This window comes from Tiliqua scincoides, chromosome 4 (assembly GCF_035046505.1).
Source record: "Tiliqua scincoides isolate rTilSci1 chromosome 4, rTilSci1.hap2, whole genome shotgun sequence".
Lineage (NCBI taxonomy): Eukaryota > Metazoa > Chordata > Lepidosauria > Squamata > Scincidae > Tiliqua > Tiliqua scincoides.
Window position 1 is genome coordinate 88,043,896 of NC_089824.1, and position 15,371 is coordinate 88,059,266.

The 15,371-nt window shown below is 43.7% G+C and overlaps 1 protein-coding gene across 2 annotated transcripts in view; it reads left to right on the top strand.

Annotated features, from left to right (window-relative positions):
* Positions 1 to 15,371, top strand: part of CDH9 (cadherin 9) — a 143,991-nt gene that overhangs the window by 87,502 nt on the left and 41,118 nt on the right. For both annotated transcript variants that reach the window (XM_066626538.1, XM_066626541.1), the window contains one exon: positions 7,532 to 7,826. In XM_066626538.1, coding sequence (XP_066482635.1) covers positions 7,532 to 7,826 — 295 coding nt within the window. The remainder of the gene's footprint in view (positions 1 to 7,531; positions 7,827 to 15,371) is intronic.

Genomic DNA, 15,371 nt, shown 5'->3' on the forward strand with positions numbered 1-15,371 from the left:
AGCAGACCACCTCAGACCACCTATTTATGCCTTGGGTAATTAAGAACAGCCCCACTGGATCAGGCCATAGGCCCATCTGGTCCAGCTTCATGTATCTCACAGCGGTCCACCAAATCCCCCAGGGAGCACACCAGATAATTCTCCAATTGGAGAATGGGTTCCCCTGTGAGTCTAGTAACAAGTTGCTGTGGAGACACTCTGGGAACATGTTGCTACTAACAGCATTCTGGGGTCCCCACACAACTACAGCCAGGTTCATCAATTAGTGTGTAATGATATAAATTTGCTGTTGGTGCCTTCATAGGCACAGCATGCTGGAGCATCAACACTGCACCTTTTGACACTTTCATTGGATTTTGATGGCCTGCTGCTTCTGCAGTTGTATCCTTGCAATGTCTGGATTTTAGTGAATCAGTTTTTCTTATTATTTCCAAGTGTATGCCATTCTGGGAGATTTATGCTGAAGACTAACTTTTTGAAAGACTAATTCAAAGACTAAGGGGGCAATCCTAACCCCTTAGGTCAGTGCTTTCCAGCAGTGACATAAGGGCAATGCAGCTCTGAGGTAAGGGAACAAACATTCCCTTACTTTGAGGAGGCCTCCGTGAGTGACACCCAACTGCAGGATGCAGCACATGTCCCATTGACATCGCTATGCCAGTGCTGGAAAGCACTGACCGAAGGGCTTAGGATTGTGCCCTAATTTATTCAAAATGCGACGAAGCCTCGCATGACTCTAAGACCAACTAGGGAAGCCTTCTGAGGATTCCCCACAATCTTCAACTGTACTCCGGAAAACCGGAAGTACAATAAGACTCAATAAGGCTTCCCATGCGGTCCTAGAGTCATGTGTGCTCAGTGCTTGGGACATTTGGCCCATTTGTCCAGCGCTAGACCCGCTGCTGGTTGGAGGAAATGGGTACTTAGAGGGAGAGACAAAACACACAAGGTTAACTGACCAGCCTGTGCTGGCTCAGCAGCTTTGGTTACATTTGGGGAGGAGAGAGAGTGTGAGAGAGAGAGATTTGGAAACAAAGGGGGTGTCAGGGTGTTACTGGTCCTGGGTGCCAGCTGGCGTCCCCCTGACAGAAGTTGGAATGGGGTGACTCATTGCACCACCACTGGGTTAACAGTAGGGATGGGACGTGACTTGGATGACTCGGACTTGAGTCAAAAAACACACATTTTTCACAACTCATATGGACTTGAGTCACATGTGTGACTCTTGGGCACTGATTCAGAACTTGGGGATTTTGCCCTAAAAATGAAAGACTGACAGCCCAATCCTGAGCTGCCCGGAGCTGCGGGACCCAGCGGCTCCACAAAGGGCTCCCACCGGATCCAGAGCCTCCTGCGCTATCGTGGGAGGCTTCTTGGGAGAAGGGGACATTTGTTCCCTTCCCCCGAGTAAGGGAAGCAGTCCCACAGTGGGACTACTCAACTTTAGCGGCGACTGTTTGGGCGCCGCTAAAGTGAAGGCGCTCGTGTAGGGCGAGCAGCTCTACCCGAGAACCCTGGATCCTGCAGAGCTCGGTTCTGCGGAGCTTCCACTCCTCCACCCCAAGGAACGCCCCCGACCACACTTCCCCCCTTCCCGGAACGCCTCCCCCACGCTCCCGGGAATGCCCCCATTCCCCGTTCCGCAGCCCGGCGGTCGCAGGCACCACCGAGCTGTGGAACGCGGGTGCCTGCCGGGTGGTGGCTCAGCTCCAGCCAGAGTTGAGCCACCTCTGGCGGGAGCCCGGCGGTAAGCCCTGCAAACGTGCCTTACGGCGCATTTGCGACTGTGGACCACAGGATTGGGCTCTGACAGACCTGAGTCAAAACTCACTATTTTGTGTACTTGTGACTCTGCTTTGTATGTATACTTGCTTGCTTTTTTTCCTGCTGCATCCGCGACTCAACTTGTTATTCAAAAAACTCAGACTCAAATCAAAATGACTTAAAAAAACGGCTCTGGATGAGTCACAACAGTTGCCATTATGACTCATGGGTGACTCGAGTCAATGGGGGGTGAGGATTTGGGACTCAACTCGAGACTCAGAGCTATGGCTCTGGCACATCCCTGGTTAACTGTCCAAAAGGGTGGCAAGGCAGGAAGGACTGCAGAATGAGGAACAGACTACAAATAGACCTAACAACATGAGGCTGTGAAACCTAGAGTTTGTAAAGACTTTAACCTCATAGAACCTTCTGGGATTTTAAGTGGGGCTGATTTAAGCAGATCATCTATAGTTAGTTGAGGATCCTGCTGGGTTCTGCTTTTGGTTCCCCACCCAATTGTTTGGTCACTAGTTGGAGGGCCATTGGCTTGTTTCTAGACGGTAGCTCAATCCTGATCATTGAAGATGTGAAAAATTCCCTTTGTTTATAGAAGGTTCCTCCGCCCCTGCCCCCCCATGCAAGAATTCTTAGGAGATGGCTATGGGCACGAGGCAGCAAATACGCTGTTCCAACAGCATTTGGAGTGTGATGGCTTCATCTGAATGTCGGAGGAATGAAAACACCATTTAAATTTTAGGAGTAAATAAGTCTCGGTTCATATTTGGAAGGTTGAACTCCATGGATTAAGTAAGGAAGGAGTGAATGAACTAAGGGGTGATTATGTGGTTCAATTTAAAGTATGACTTTTGTGGCCTGTGGCCTTCCTTGCTTATGGATCTATGGCCTCTTGCCATCAGTTCTATCATCAGCCATATGTGCAGGTTTGGCTCTTTGCCGTCCAGGCAGGTACCCAGCACCAAGCTCAAGTGTGCAAATGCATGTCCCCTTCATGCCTTGAATCAAAAGGAAATAAACAGAAATAAACTATTGACCATGTCAACATGTACCAGCATTCATTTTCCTTCGGTTATGTCTACATGTGGTTAAATATGGCAAGTCACATAGCAGCAGCTACATCACTACCAGCAGGTGACCTCTGATTGGCTGTGATCATTCAAGAGGGAATGTAATGAGCAAACTCTGGCCAAAGCAGCAGCAGAGGGGCAGAATAGTGGCTACCTGCAGTTAACCACAGCACAGTCCTCCAAACCTAGACCTTCAAAGCAAAAATCAAACAAGTCCTGCACTACTTGGAATATCTGTAGGTAAATTAAGGGCTAAGTTACGCACTATAGTAAATTCATGTGCAGCTGTTGGTGGTTAAATCACATGGGGCCATGTAAAATTGTGGTGTGGGGAGGGGGGGGCTTTAGCTTTTAACTCCAACTGTGGTTTCTATCCCAGTCACATGCCCCCCGGGCTATTTACATTTTTTAAGCTTCTTTTGACATTTCAATGTAAGTAGCACATGGGGTGGGCACACTATTGGGATGGAAACCGCAGTGGCACTAAGAGCTAAAGCCCCCTACCCTGATGCGGCTTTTGAATGCCCCTTTCTCTGCACAACATTGAACAGCAAGCTAGGGCCAAGTCACACTACTACCATTTTGCTTTTAATCAAATGCATCTAACTTAACGATAATAGCACCAGTGTGATGTTTTACCAAGTACGTGTTTTATTTCAGCTAGAGAAAAAAACAAAACTGGATTGATTACTTCCAAAGTTGGGAGAAGAGTAGAAGTGCTGCTTTGTAAAATATAAAAAAATAAAAAATAAATATGCTGCACGTTTGCCAGTGCAGTCCTGCACAGTATCTGCACTTTGAAAAGTGAGAACTGAAAAGTGCTTAACATCTGGTAGAAAGTAAAAGGTGTCAACCACATTTGTGCCGAAGAATTGTACTGCTGCTGAAGGATAAAAATGGTTTGCACGACCAAGATCTCAGTTAAAATAAATGTTGGAATCATGACATACGGAGAGTCACACCATGGATAGCAGGCGGTGCATGCAGTGCACACTGTGCCGTCCTTGAGAGATGAGCATTGCCAAACTAGAAACATCACAGTTCCAGTGAATCATCTTTTCTGGAAAGAGTTCTAAAAGTGAGTTTAGGATGACTAGTTCGCAAGAAAGTAGAATGTGTTCATATCTGAAAGCAGGAAGAGATAGGAATTAGAGGCATGTGGGAGGGAGGGCCACTTCACGGTGGCTCTGCTATAGACTTCTTCCTTAAAGACTGAGGGGATGGCAAAGGCTCCATTCAAGACATCCAGGGCTTTCATGTGCATTGAATGTGAGAATTCAGTTCCTGGGAAGAACCCTTCTGCAGGCACACCCTTACAGTTTTATTATTATTATTTTAATTTCTCCTGTTTTATACCACCCTTCCTCAAAGGGTGTCAGGGTGGTGTACTTAGTTCCTCCTCAACTTTGGTTCTCACAACAGCCCTGCAAGGTAAGTGAGGCTAAGAAATAGTGACTGGCCCAAGGTCACCTTGGCCCAAGGTCCAAGGTCACTAAGCACACATTAAAGGAAAGGTACTGTCATAATATCCTGACATGTTTCCTTCCTTCATGTAAAAACACACAGACACACCACAAAATCCTGTGTGTCCGGGGGAAAAAAGCATTTTAGAGAGGGGGGAAACTGGGTTAGAAATAAGTTTTTTGTCTTTTTCCTGACTTGTCCATTTTTCATCAAAAAGTTCTGATGCAAGGACGATTTGAAATATGCAGTTCCCCATCCACACTGTGAATGGGAACACTCCTGGAACAGCCATACCACAACTAACTACTGCCTGAAATGCAGGTCAGCTTAGTGCCCTGACTTTTCTGGAGTGCAGTGGCATATGAATGGGAGGGCTGGGGGACCATGAGTGCCAAGTTGCAAAGGGGAGGTAACAGAGACCACCTCCCAGTTTTTAAAATCTTGGTATTTTCAAATAATACCATCATGTTATTATATCATTTGATGTGTAACTGCATGAAAAATGCAATGAAACGAACTGAGTTGAAACATCTCTATTCTATCAAACATTATAGCAGAAAAACCAGAAAAGGAAAACAAAACTGCCTTATGTAACAAAAAGTGGATTACACTGGGATTACCACTGGGACTAAATGGCTTGTTGTAAGCATTCTGGAAAACCAAATATATCCTTCATAAATGTACATATGTTTTGCCTTTCTTCTATATTATAACAAAACTGCTTTTGTATGTATGATAAGCCACAAGCCCACTGCATATTATCTTGATGGGCATGCATTCCCTGTTTTATTTTGGGTTTTGATCTCTAAAGTTCACTACATATGTGAAACCTATTATATATAAGTTCAATAAAAGAAAACGTTCACTATCTGCGCTTCCTCTCTGGCCATTATTATTATTCATTTCATATCACGAGGATTACTGAAAATAATTTTGTCATGGGGAGGGTGCCAAAAATTTATGGGTCCCGGGTGCCAAATGACCTTAGTACACCACTGTTGGAGTGTATTTTCCATCTTGTGATGTCTTGGATTCCTTCGGATTGGCTCATAGAGAATTGGAGAACAAATCACAGAGATCAAATAAGTCAGAATTTGCTGCAACGAGGAGGCATATCGCCTTGCAGCATATGACAGTGCTGTGGCAGCAGCAAAAGCTCCATTTTTTAACCTGCTCACAGGTAGCATGCCACAATGAATGCTGCATTCTTCCTTGATCACTGCAAGTGATCAATGATCACTGCAATAATTGCACATGCAATTAAACCCATTTTTGCCTGACCCACAGGTGTACACATTTGGTTCCTATTGCGCATTTGCAGCGTTAAACCAGAAATGGCTTAAACAGCATTTAAACAGACACAGAAGTCCTAGTAGGCATGTACTTCAACAGAGAGAGAGAAAGAGAATCAGGCAACAGTAAAATGGCAACATACCAGAGTAGACAGACACCATTCATTACATTATTGCAGTTATCAGCCCAGTAGAATACAGCAGTATATATGCATGCCCAAATTCTGGTGTCCTCTCAGTTATGTAAGAAGCCAATTTAGGTCTAAATTGAGCTTGATGATGATGATGATGATGATGATGATGATGATGATGACGAATAAGCCAAAGAGTTGTTGAGATAAGACTGAGCAATCTAACATTTACAACCTTTCCCACTTTAGTAAGTTTTTAAATGTGTGATCAATGCTCCTCTTAATGCTTCCAGAGCCCATGATAAATAAAGATCAGTCTTTTACTGCTAATGAAAAATAACTTAGGTAGATGTAAGCCAGCTGGTGAAATTCCACATTGCATATTCTCACACAGTCCATCCCACCTAACTCTCCCCCACCCACCAATGCAGGTTCATCAATGGAGCAGGCACTGCACCCCAAGGGGAGGCAGTTGGAGGGGTCTCCTCAGGGTAAGCAAGCTTTTGTTCACTTGCCCTTGGGAAAGCTTCTACTATCCCTAAGGGTCTTCTCGGTCCTTGCTGGCACAGAACTAAGAAGTATAAGGGAAGCAGCAGGTGGGGGACAAGATCTGGTCATGTGTAAGTGCTTCTAAACCCTCCCTCTCTCATTGGAGGGAGGATTGGAATGATAGATATAGAAGATAAGAACCAAAGAATTCCAACACCAACTATTTAACCATTTTTTACAAGTAAGATTAGACAAAGCTAAACATGATAAATTTAAAGCTTGACATTTTGCATATGGTTGCAAGGAAATATGTAAAAGTTTTAACCCTTAAATCCCAACTGTACTTACTGTTCTATAGGAATTGATCTTATGACTAGTTCTGCATGTATGGGGGGGACGACTATCCCCTGGGGGCTGGGGATAGGCCCTCAGTTTGGCTGTACTTGTTGTAAGAGGCGACTAAACTGCCACCGGGTAGATGGGACTCGTTAGCCTGGGAGGGCAGCACATCTAAAAGAAAAAAAAACAAAACTCTGATCCCAAACCTCCACTGCCTTGTGGCTACATCCAGTTATGGAAAAGGCTTCAGGAGTCAACCTCAAGGCCAAATCTGGAGCCGGAGTCCGTGAGGCAGTTCATGGCTGAACACAGTCATGTTCTGGCAAGTCCTGTGACGCTGCTGGAACCAACCATATTGGCTTCTGCCTTTCCATTGGACCATTTCAGCAATGTGGAGAGGGGGGATTTGCTGCATGGGAAACAGTCTATCCTCCATATCTACTTTACCCAGGCTTCATGCACTGGAGAGGACACTCTGTTCCAGAACCACCATTCAGAGCGCGATACCATAGTCTTCTGAGACTGAAGGATGCCAACATATGGGGTGGGGGGGACTTGAACTTGGGGTTCTCAAACACGAGCTCTCAATGCTGTATGACAAATTTTTCATCTTGCTGAAAGTGAATATTTTTCTTGATGGAAAAACAGCACGTTTCTCAAATACAGTTCTAAGAAAGTGATATTGTATTTACCATCGTTTTCTTAGATTTGAATGCTACCATCTAATCTTCCACATCCTCTTGTGTCCTTTACCAATTTGTTTAGACTCATTTTGCATGTGTGACTCAAATCTTAGTTTTGTAATTTTTTCCTCTACAGTGAGACAGGAGATAACCACTGCTGACCCCAATTACAGACAAGATTTGTAGAGACTTACTCATATGTGCTGAAAGATTTGGTCTGTAATAACAATGCATATATTTATATAGCTTTTCTTCTTCTTCTTCTTTTCTTTACTTCCCTGAAGCTACACACTGACCAAGATAAAGGAGATGGAAATTTAAAATACATATTAACAGGCGATGGGGCTGGCAGTGTATTCATTATAGATGAAAATACAGGAGATATTCATGCAGCAAAAAAGCTGGACAGAGAAGAAAAGTCCCTGTATGTGCTACGTGCCAAGGCTATAGACCGAAAGACTGGAAGACAAGTGGAGCCAGAGTCGGAATTTATCATTAAAATCCATGATATCAATGACAATGAGCCAAAATTTACCAAGAACATTTACATTGCCAGCGTTCCCGAAAAGTCCACAGTTGGTAAGTATACTTTATGATATGCAGTATAGAAGGACTTAAAAGAAAAATACTGAAAGTCTCTCCCTAACGGTGCTTGGGAGGTTATCTGTGGTACAAAAGTGTAATAAAAGCTTCAGTAGATATCAATTCATTAGCTCCTGTTTACCAGCAATATCTTTTTATTAGCAAATGTGTTCCATTGTTATCTGCCTTTTTCCACCCCATTTGTTTCCATATGGCTTTCCCAAAACCAGTAGCTGTCAGACCGAAACACACCATATATTACACATGATTGTCATTCTGTACTTAAATGCTGAAAACCATGTTTATAAGGCGCATGCTGGCACATAAGAGTGTGATGGTCACTGGTGTTAATTTGACATCTCTGTACCTTTGACATTCAAAAGAACTATAAATGTAAAATGCTTCTCTCTCTCTCTCTCTCTCTCTCTCTCACGCACGCACACACACACACGCGCGCGCGCAGAAGTCTTATGTTCAAAACGTACTAGAATTTTTCCTAAAATATCAGCACATACTCCCTTGGGGTTTCCATCTGCTTTTATACTAGAGCTATAGTTGCCACATTTTTATGTACTTCATGATTTGGTTAAGGCTCTCTCTCTCTCTCTCTCTCTCTCTCTCTCTCTCTCTCTCTCTCTCTCTCTCTCTCTCTCTCTTGCTGCGTTATTATACCCTTGATCCAAATTGGTACATATATTTTTGTACATCATGTGGATCAAGCCATTAAAGGGGGGGAAGAGAGAATGATCCATGTTATCAAGCTTCATTAACATAAATCCCATCAGCATCAAAGAGATTCATTCCCAAGCAGTTCCCACTTTCTACATTGCAAAGTAACTACTATTCTAAGGGCCTAATCCTATGCTCTCCAGCATCAGTGCTGTGCTAGCAACACTGGCACTGGTTGTTGCAAAAGTGCCGTAAGGCACTTTGTCACTGGCAAGAGAAACCCAGCATCAGCTGAGAGGCCCATGCCACTTGGCACTGACAAGGAACATTGGCTGGTGAGTTCCCCTGCCAGGCACCAGGGAGGCTTTCTGGGCAGGGGTGGAACTGGATGGAGGTTTAAGGGTGAATTGGGCCCAGGAGGGGGGCAGGGATGGTGGTAGAGATTCCTGCCGAATTCTTCCTCCCCCCAGCTGCAGAGCCTGACATGGGTCTCCTTGGTTCTGCTCCAGCTAAGGAGCTAGCAAAACTCCAAGGAGACCCATTGGGGGCAGCCAAGTTCTGGAGTTTTCCAGTGGCTGCTCTGGACCCACGGGATATAGCAGCAGCCATTTCGGCACTGCTGTACCATGCTGTGCCAGGGCAGCATAGGATTGGGCTGCCCGATAGGGAAAAGAAAATACTATTGTGAACTAAAAACAGATTTTCATAAATCTAAAGCACAAGAAGACATGCAGTTCTCATCCTCCCTCCCATATCCTTCCATCAATTAGCAGATCATGGCTATTTAGCAGTGCTATTTTCCATTTTTATTTCCCATGACTGCAACATCAAAGGAAAGTTGCCATAGTCGACTAGTTCAAACCAAGAGTGACCTTTAAAACAACACTAAAAGAGGGTTTTTTAATCATACTTTATGCTGAAATTATTTGACAGATCCATTTTCCTATCTACTTTTATTATAGCCATTTTTCCCCTCCCTCAACTATAGCTCTCTAATCTTTGGACAAAAAAACATTATGGACTCAAAAGTCCTCACCTCAGCACTTTTCACTCATACCTAATGCTGACTGTGCAGCGCAGTATTAAGGGACGTGTTCTGCACAGTTAGAGATGTCGTCCTTCAGATAAGATGTTAAGTCAAGGTCCCTTCCCTTCAGCTCTGATACAGCTGCACCGGACAAAATGAAAAATCCCAGTTGAATTCTGTGAAAAAATCATGGGAATTGAAGAATTCCCTTTCCTAAAATAGCCCTTTAAAGGCTTTGTGAACTTAATGGAAGCAAATATAGCAGATCCTTAATTGAGAAACTTGCTCATTTATTTTCAAAGCACATTCCCACTTATTCATTCTTTAAAATTATATCTTGGATACAACATTAACAAAAAAAAAAACTGGCTGCATCCCATAGCAGGGATGTGTCAGTCCACTGTGGCGAGACTTGAGTCAAGTTCCAGGTCCCTACCCCCTTTGAATTGACTCATGCATGAATTTTAAAGGGCGGCCTTCATGATTTGACCATAGCTGAATTGGGACTTTGACTTCTCTTTTGAATAAGAAAAAAAAGACTCTGAAATGAAGGAAAAATCAGAGCTGCAGGTGGGGTGTGTTTGTCTTTGTGTTTGTATATGTGAATTCTCATTTAACACACCCCTGATGTCCCCATCCCATCCATAAACAAAAGCTCTGCTGTTCTTTGAGTGAGTGCAGCAGTGCAGAAAGTATCATTCGGTTCCTTATGAACCTCATCAACAAACCCACCTACCCCCGTTCGTGACACTTGATATACACATTCTCATTTGTTCCCGAGAAAAGCTCCAGAGTCTCAAGTTACTTCTGGCTTCAAAACACGTGTCTCTCAAGTTAGCATGAGTCCAGGAAATGCATGTTTGGTGACTCAGGTCTGAATCTTATAAGTCAAGTCGTCCATCTCTGACCCATAGTGTGGTCTGTGCATTCTTCCTAGAAAATATTGCCATAACCCAGCCATGCTGGAATGTTCCACATCACCTCAGCTCCTGATGATCTTCTACTTGCTGCTTAGGATTCTGGGTCACATTCTAGGGTGCATGTTCAGTGCTTGCAATGCACTGTGAAGACCTGCTGGACTTCACAGCTGTCCCACAGAAGAATATAACCTGGGGCACATGCATCTACTTTATTTCCTGCTACTGAACAGCACAGGGGGAAGATTGACCTCAACACTAACAAACCTCTGTCAGATTCTGGAGTGTAGTCATTTTGGGATGCAGGAGATAGAGACCACAGTCCCAAAACTGGAAAGAAAGCACACATCAGGAAGAAATCTGCAAATCCCCTCACTTTATTCATTGTAATACTAAAAACATCAAACAATCTATATTCGAACATAATTTTGCCATTTGCTGCATCTGTTTGAAGGAATTATGGAAAATATTGTACAGTTCTTATTCAGTCAAAATCACTGGCTATACTGAAGGGAAGGTAAACTTTTGCAATTTATTCTTATCTCCACTTGTATGCATTCTGTTAGCTGGCTATATGCATTCAGCATAGAAAATGCCAGGCCTGCTCTCTAACTCTTGGAAAAACACAAGCGTATTAAATGGAGTTGGTTTGAAAGCAGAATGCGGAGACAATCAACTCTACACAGGCTTCTCTCAGCATCACAAAGCAGTTCCAAAGTATGCAAATATCGTTTCAATGTGGTCAGAGACCATGTGCCTCTGCTTTGCTAAGGCAACTATAAAATGAATGTCATGTCTCTTTCACACTTGTAACATATGCAGGCCAAAGACCACCAACAGTCCAGGACACATCAGATAAGTGAGTCAGGATGAGGGGACAAGGGACCAGATTCTGACATTCACAGACGTGGAGAACAGCACCTGCACTCCATGTGAAGTGCCTGAGCATCTTTTTCTGAGCCCACTACTAATGTGCATCCTCTCTGTCATCGTCCCCCCTGAAAGGCTTCAGTTGCACATGGGTCTGATTCTCTTCGTTCTCTAGCTCCCTTTGTTTATGTTCCTTACAATTCTGGCTTCTTAGTTTGTATTTATCGCCAGTCATAGCAGTATGGCATGTATGCATTTAAAATCTACTCAAGTGTGAGGAAAGCTGGAGGGCTGACCAGGACATAGAGACTAACTGATAGCCTCTAGCACACAACCTCTTGTGTGGTTACACTTCCCTCCCTTTACAGGCAAACTGGATAGACTGGTAGTTGAGTTGCTGCCACAATCTACAGCTAAGGACCCCAGCCAGAAAGATGCTGCCTTGGAAAAGCTTCTCTCCCAAGTGAACAGAAATTCCCATATCCTGGGAATTGTCCTGGGAAACAAACAAGCAAACAGTAGTGAAATGGGACAGTCAAAGAGCTGTGACAAATCTGTTCCCTCTTAAGTGAATTTGGGACCGGCAGGAAAATCAGTAAAAACTGTAAGGAATTGATTAATAGGGGTTACAAGGAAATAGTACACAAAAGAAATAGTTGCCAATTATAAGGGGAAAACCCAGGACTTTTAGCAATATCGGAAAAAAATGTGAGGAGGGATATACAGGTTTGCAAGGAGATTTTAACACAAGCTGATATTAAACACATTCCAAATTAGGTACATTTCCTATCTCAGTTTATTCATATGATCCTAGGCTTCTTGTTCCTTCAATTCCAAAGCTGTCAAGGGGATGAACACAACCCACACTGAACATTCAAAGCTTCAGTTGTACATGGGTGTATGTGTGTGTTGTGTAGTCCTGCCTTTTAGAGCCAGTAGACATATACTCTGTTTCACTTGAGAGATTGAGGGGAGGTTCACACAAGGCTTTTTAATTTCTTGCTCTTGGACATTGGCTGGACTTCATGGTCCAATAAGCTGGCTCAGGGGTAAGCTTCTTTTACTTACTGGTTAAGGGGAAGGTGAATATGCTCAAATAAAGAATAGCGAAGAGGACAGTGTGCGTGTGTGGTCATGGTCAGCTCTTCATGGATAACCCTAGGAGAAGAACCAGCCTTAGGAAAGGGATATTTTTCATTCATGACCTACCACAAATTTGTATTTATCATCCTATTCACATCTCACAGAGGGTCCCTGTGAGCATCTTACATATAGCAGTATTTTTCCTTTTAAGTATTATACAAGTGTAATTGCGTGTCCAAACACATTTATATCCTCCACACTTCAAGCCAGCACTTTCTCCAGAACACACACTCTTGCTGCCTATTGATGTATTCTAAAGAAATGTTCCCTCTACTCTCAGTGATAGTATTACTCATACCAATCAATATTTGAATGAGGAAAATAGGCATTTGACATGAAATGAACTAGTTTAAATGGAAGAGTAAGCCACTGAAGATGGTTTTATTGAGGTGGGCCTGATTTAGAAGCTCCCTCACAGTATGCAAGCCAAATATACCTTTCCTCTCCAACATTCTGCGAACTTGCAGCAGAAGAGGGTTAGGATTTAACAGGTGCCACTGCTGCTGAACCCTATCCCACACCCAATAACCCTCATCCCTGCCCCATCCCCTCCCTGTTCCGTTTTGAAAACTTCCCTGCTTCCCTTTCACCCCTCACCTTCCAAAAGGTGGCATATGTCTGAGGAGACCTATAGGCTGTCTGAGGGATTATGAGAAACATTTTTATTTACCTCTTATTTGCTTTCAGGTCACCCCCTTCCCACCACAGCATACAGCGCAAGCCTTTTTGGCATGGGTGCATCAGCACTTGTGGCAGGGGATAGGATCAGGGCCTTAGGGTCCACTTCTATGCTTCCCTGACATCCAGGGCTACAGTGGTGCTGAAATAGCTACTGCTGTGTTCTATGGGGCCAGGGAAGTTGCTGGACTTCTCCTCGGGGTAAGGGAACAAACATTCCCTTACCCTGTGTCGAGCAACTGTGGCCTTAATGGTTCTCCTCAGATCTGCACCCACTATTGAGTTGGCACAGAACGATGAGACCCGTGTCAGGTTTTTTGCTCAGAGAGGAGCATTGGATTCGGTGGCAGACTTTGCTGCCATCTTCACCCCACCCGCTCAAGCCTGGTCCACCTGCCCATTCTGCCCCTTTCCCACCTTCCCTATGCCTTCTTCCACTCCAAAAGCCTCGCCTGCTGCAGGTGGGAAACTTACTACTGGTTGCTCCAGTGATGCGTCATTCTGGTGCTGAAGCTCAGTGCTGACTGGCTCTGGCCTCAGCCCTGACCCAGCATCCTTGCTGCTGGCACCGAAGTACCTTATGACACATTTGCAATACTCGGAGTTGGCGGCAAGTTCGGAGCACATGGGGGTAGCCTGATAGGATTGGGCTGCCCATCACTGCATTACACTTAGAAAGAAGCATGCTACCTCTGTACTACAAACATCAGTTTTATATCTGCTTAACCATTAGTTGGCTAGTTCAGGTGACAATTTCTCAACCAAATCCCACTTCATGTAATCAAAGATGTAAGTATACTAATGAGTGTATATGCCCTGTATATGCCAATCACACTGGGGTGTCACTGCCTGATCATATGAGAATGTTCATCTAAACCACCCCTCCGTGTGCAATTACTACTTGTATTTAAAGAGTGCATGTGGAGGGGTAGCTCATGCAAAAACAATACCCATGCAATTAGGCGGTGTCCTGGTGCAATAGGAGACAGGTCATGCACACCTGTGTTCTTAATTGCTTGTACTGAAGGTGGGTCAGAAAAGCAGAACTCAAACAAGCCATATAGGGAAAGGTAGTTTATTGAGCTCTAAGACTTTTCTTGTTAAAGATCTTCATTTCAGAGAAGAGGTTTAATGCCTACTAGGCAGCTGGTAGTGTAGCCATGCCCATAAAAATATCATCCTACCCAAGATCTGGAATCCAGAATTTACAGGTTTTGATTTTCTAACAGCATTTCTCAAGGTTTAAAACAGAACATGTCTTATTTTTAACCCATCATGATTCTCAAGTCATATCACAATTTTGAGGGTCCAGGTTGTGATTCTGTATTCCTACTTTGGGGAGGCAGTACAGTGTTTCTCTGGATGAATCCTCAGATTCATTGATGCAACAGCAGAAGCCATGAATTAAACGTTGAAAGTACGACAATTGGTTGTGGGGAATGCATTTGTGTGTTTTTTTTTCAGATGAGGTTCAAGATTTTGACATCTCATGCAAGAAAAATATTGAAAATGTTGTTGAATACAGAATCAACCTGAATATATTTAATACATATCAATAGTCCTAAAATCAGGTACTAAATTGTAGAGTAAAAAAAAAAAAAAATCACCTAGTGTAATGTCACCTCTCAACCAGAACCTCAAAATGGTTGCATGAATTCCTCCCTCTCCATCCCTCAAGTTGGTGAGATGTTATCTCCCAGCCTCATGTTAATTGGCCCACTTCCTAATAAGAACAACATTATCCTCACTTTAATAAAATACACAGCACATTTGCCATCGCATTCATGGCCACAAATCCCCACTGCGGCTCAGCCCATTGTGCTCTCAAATCATGTTCTGAAAGTTAACTTTTGGGAGAAAAGCCGTCAACTCAAAATAGACATTCTCAAGATGCACCAGCAGGATAAGCCTGAAATTTGCTGCGCTTCAGACTTCGAATTTTCCTTTGAACCTACAGTCCTTTGTTCTGCTTTCTACAAATTGTGGGCCACAAATTATCTCGAGACACAGCAGCCAGATGTTTCCATGACTTGCATGTTAAATTAATACAAACTTTTTCCCCCCATTTAGAACTAATATCTTAATTTTGCTGCAGTCATGACTATTTGCAGCAGTCATAATAATGCTTTATCAACAGACATGCAGGAGTCCCCTTCACTGACTAAACACAACTCAGAATCAAGCGCGTTCCACAGCGAGGGCATTCCAGAGTAATAATAGAAGCATGTTCTACTCACA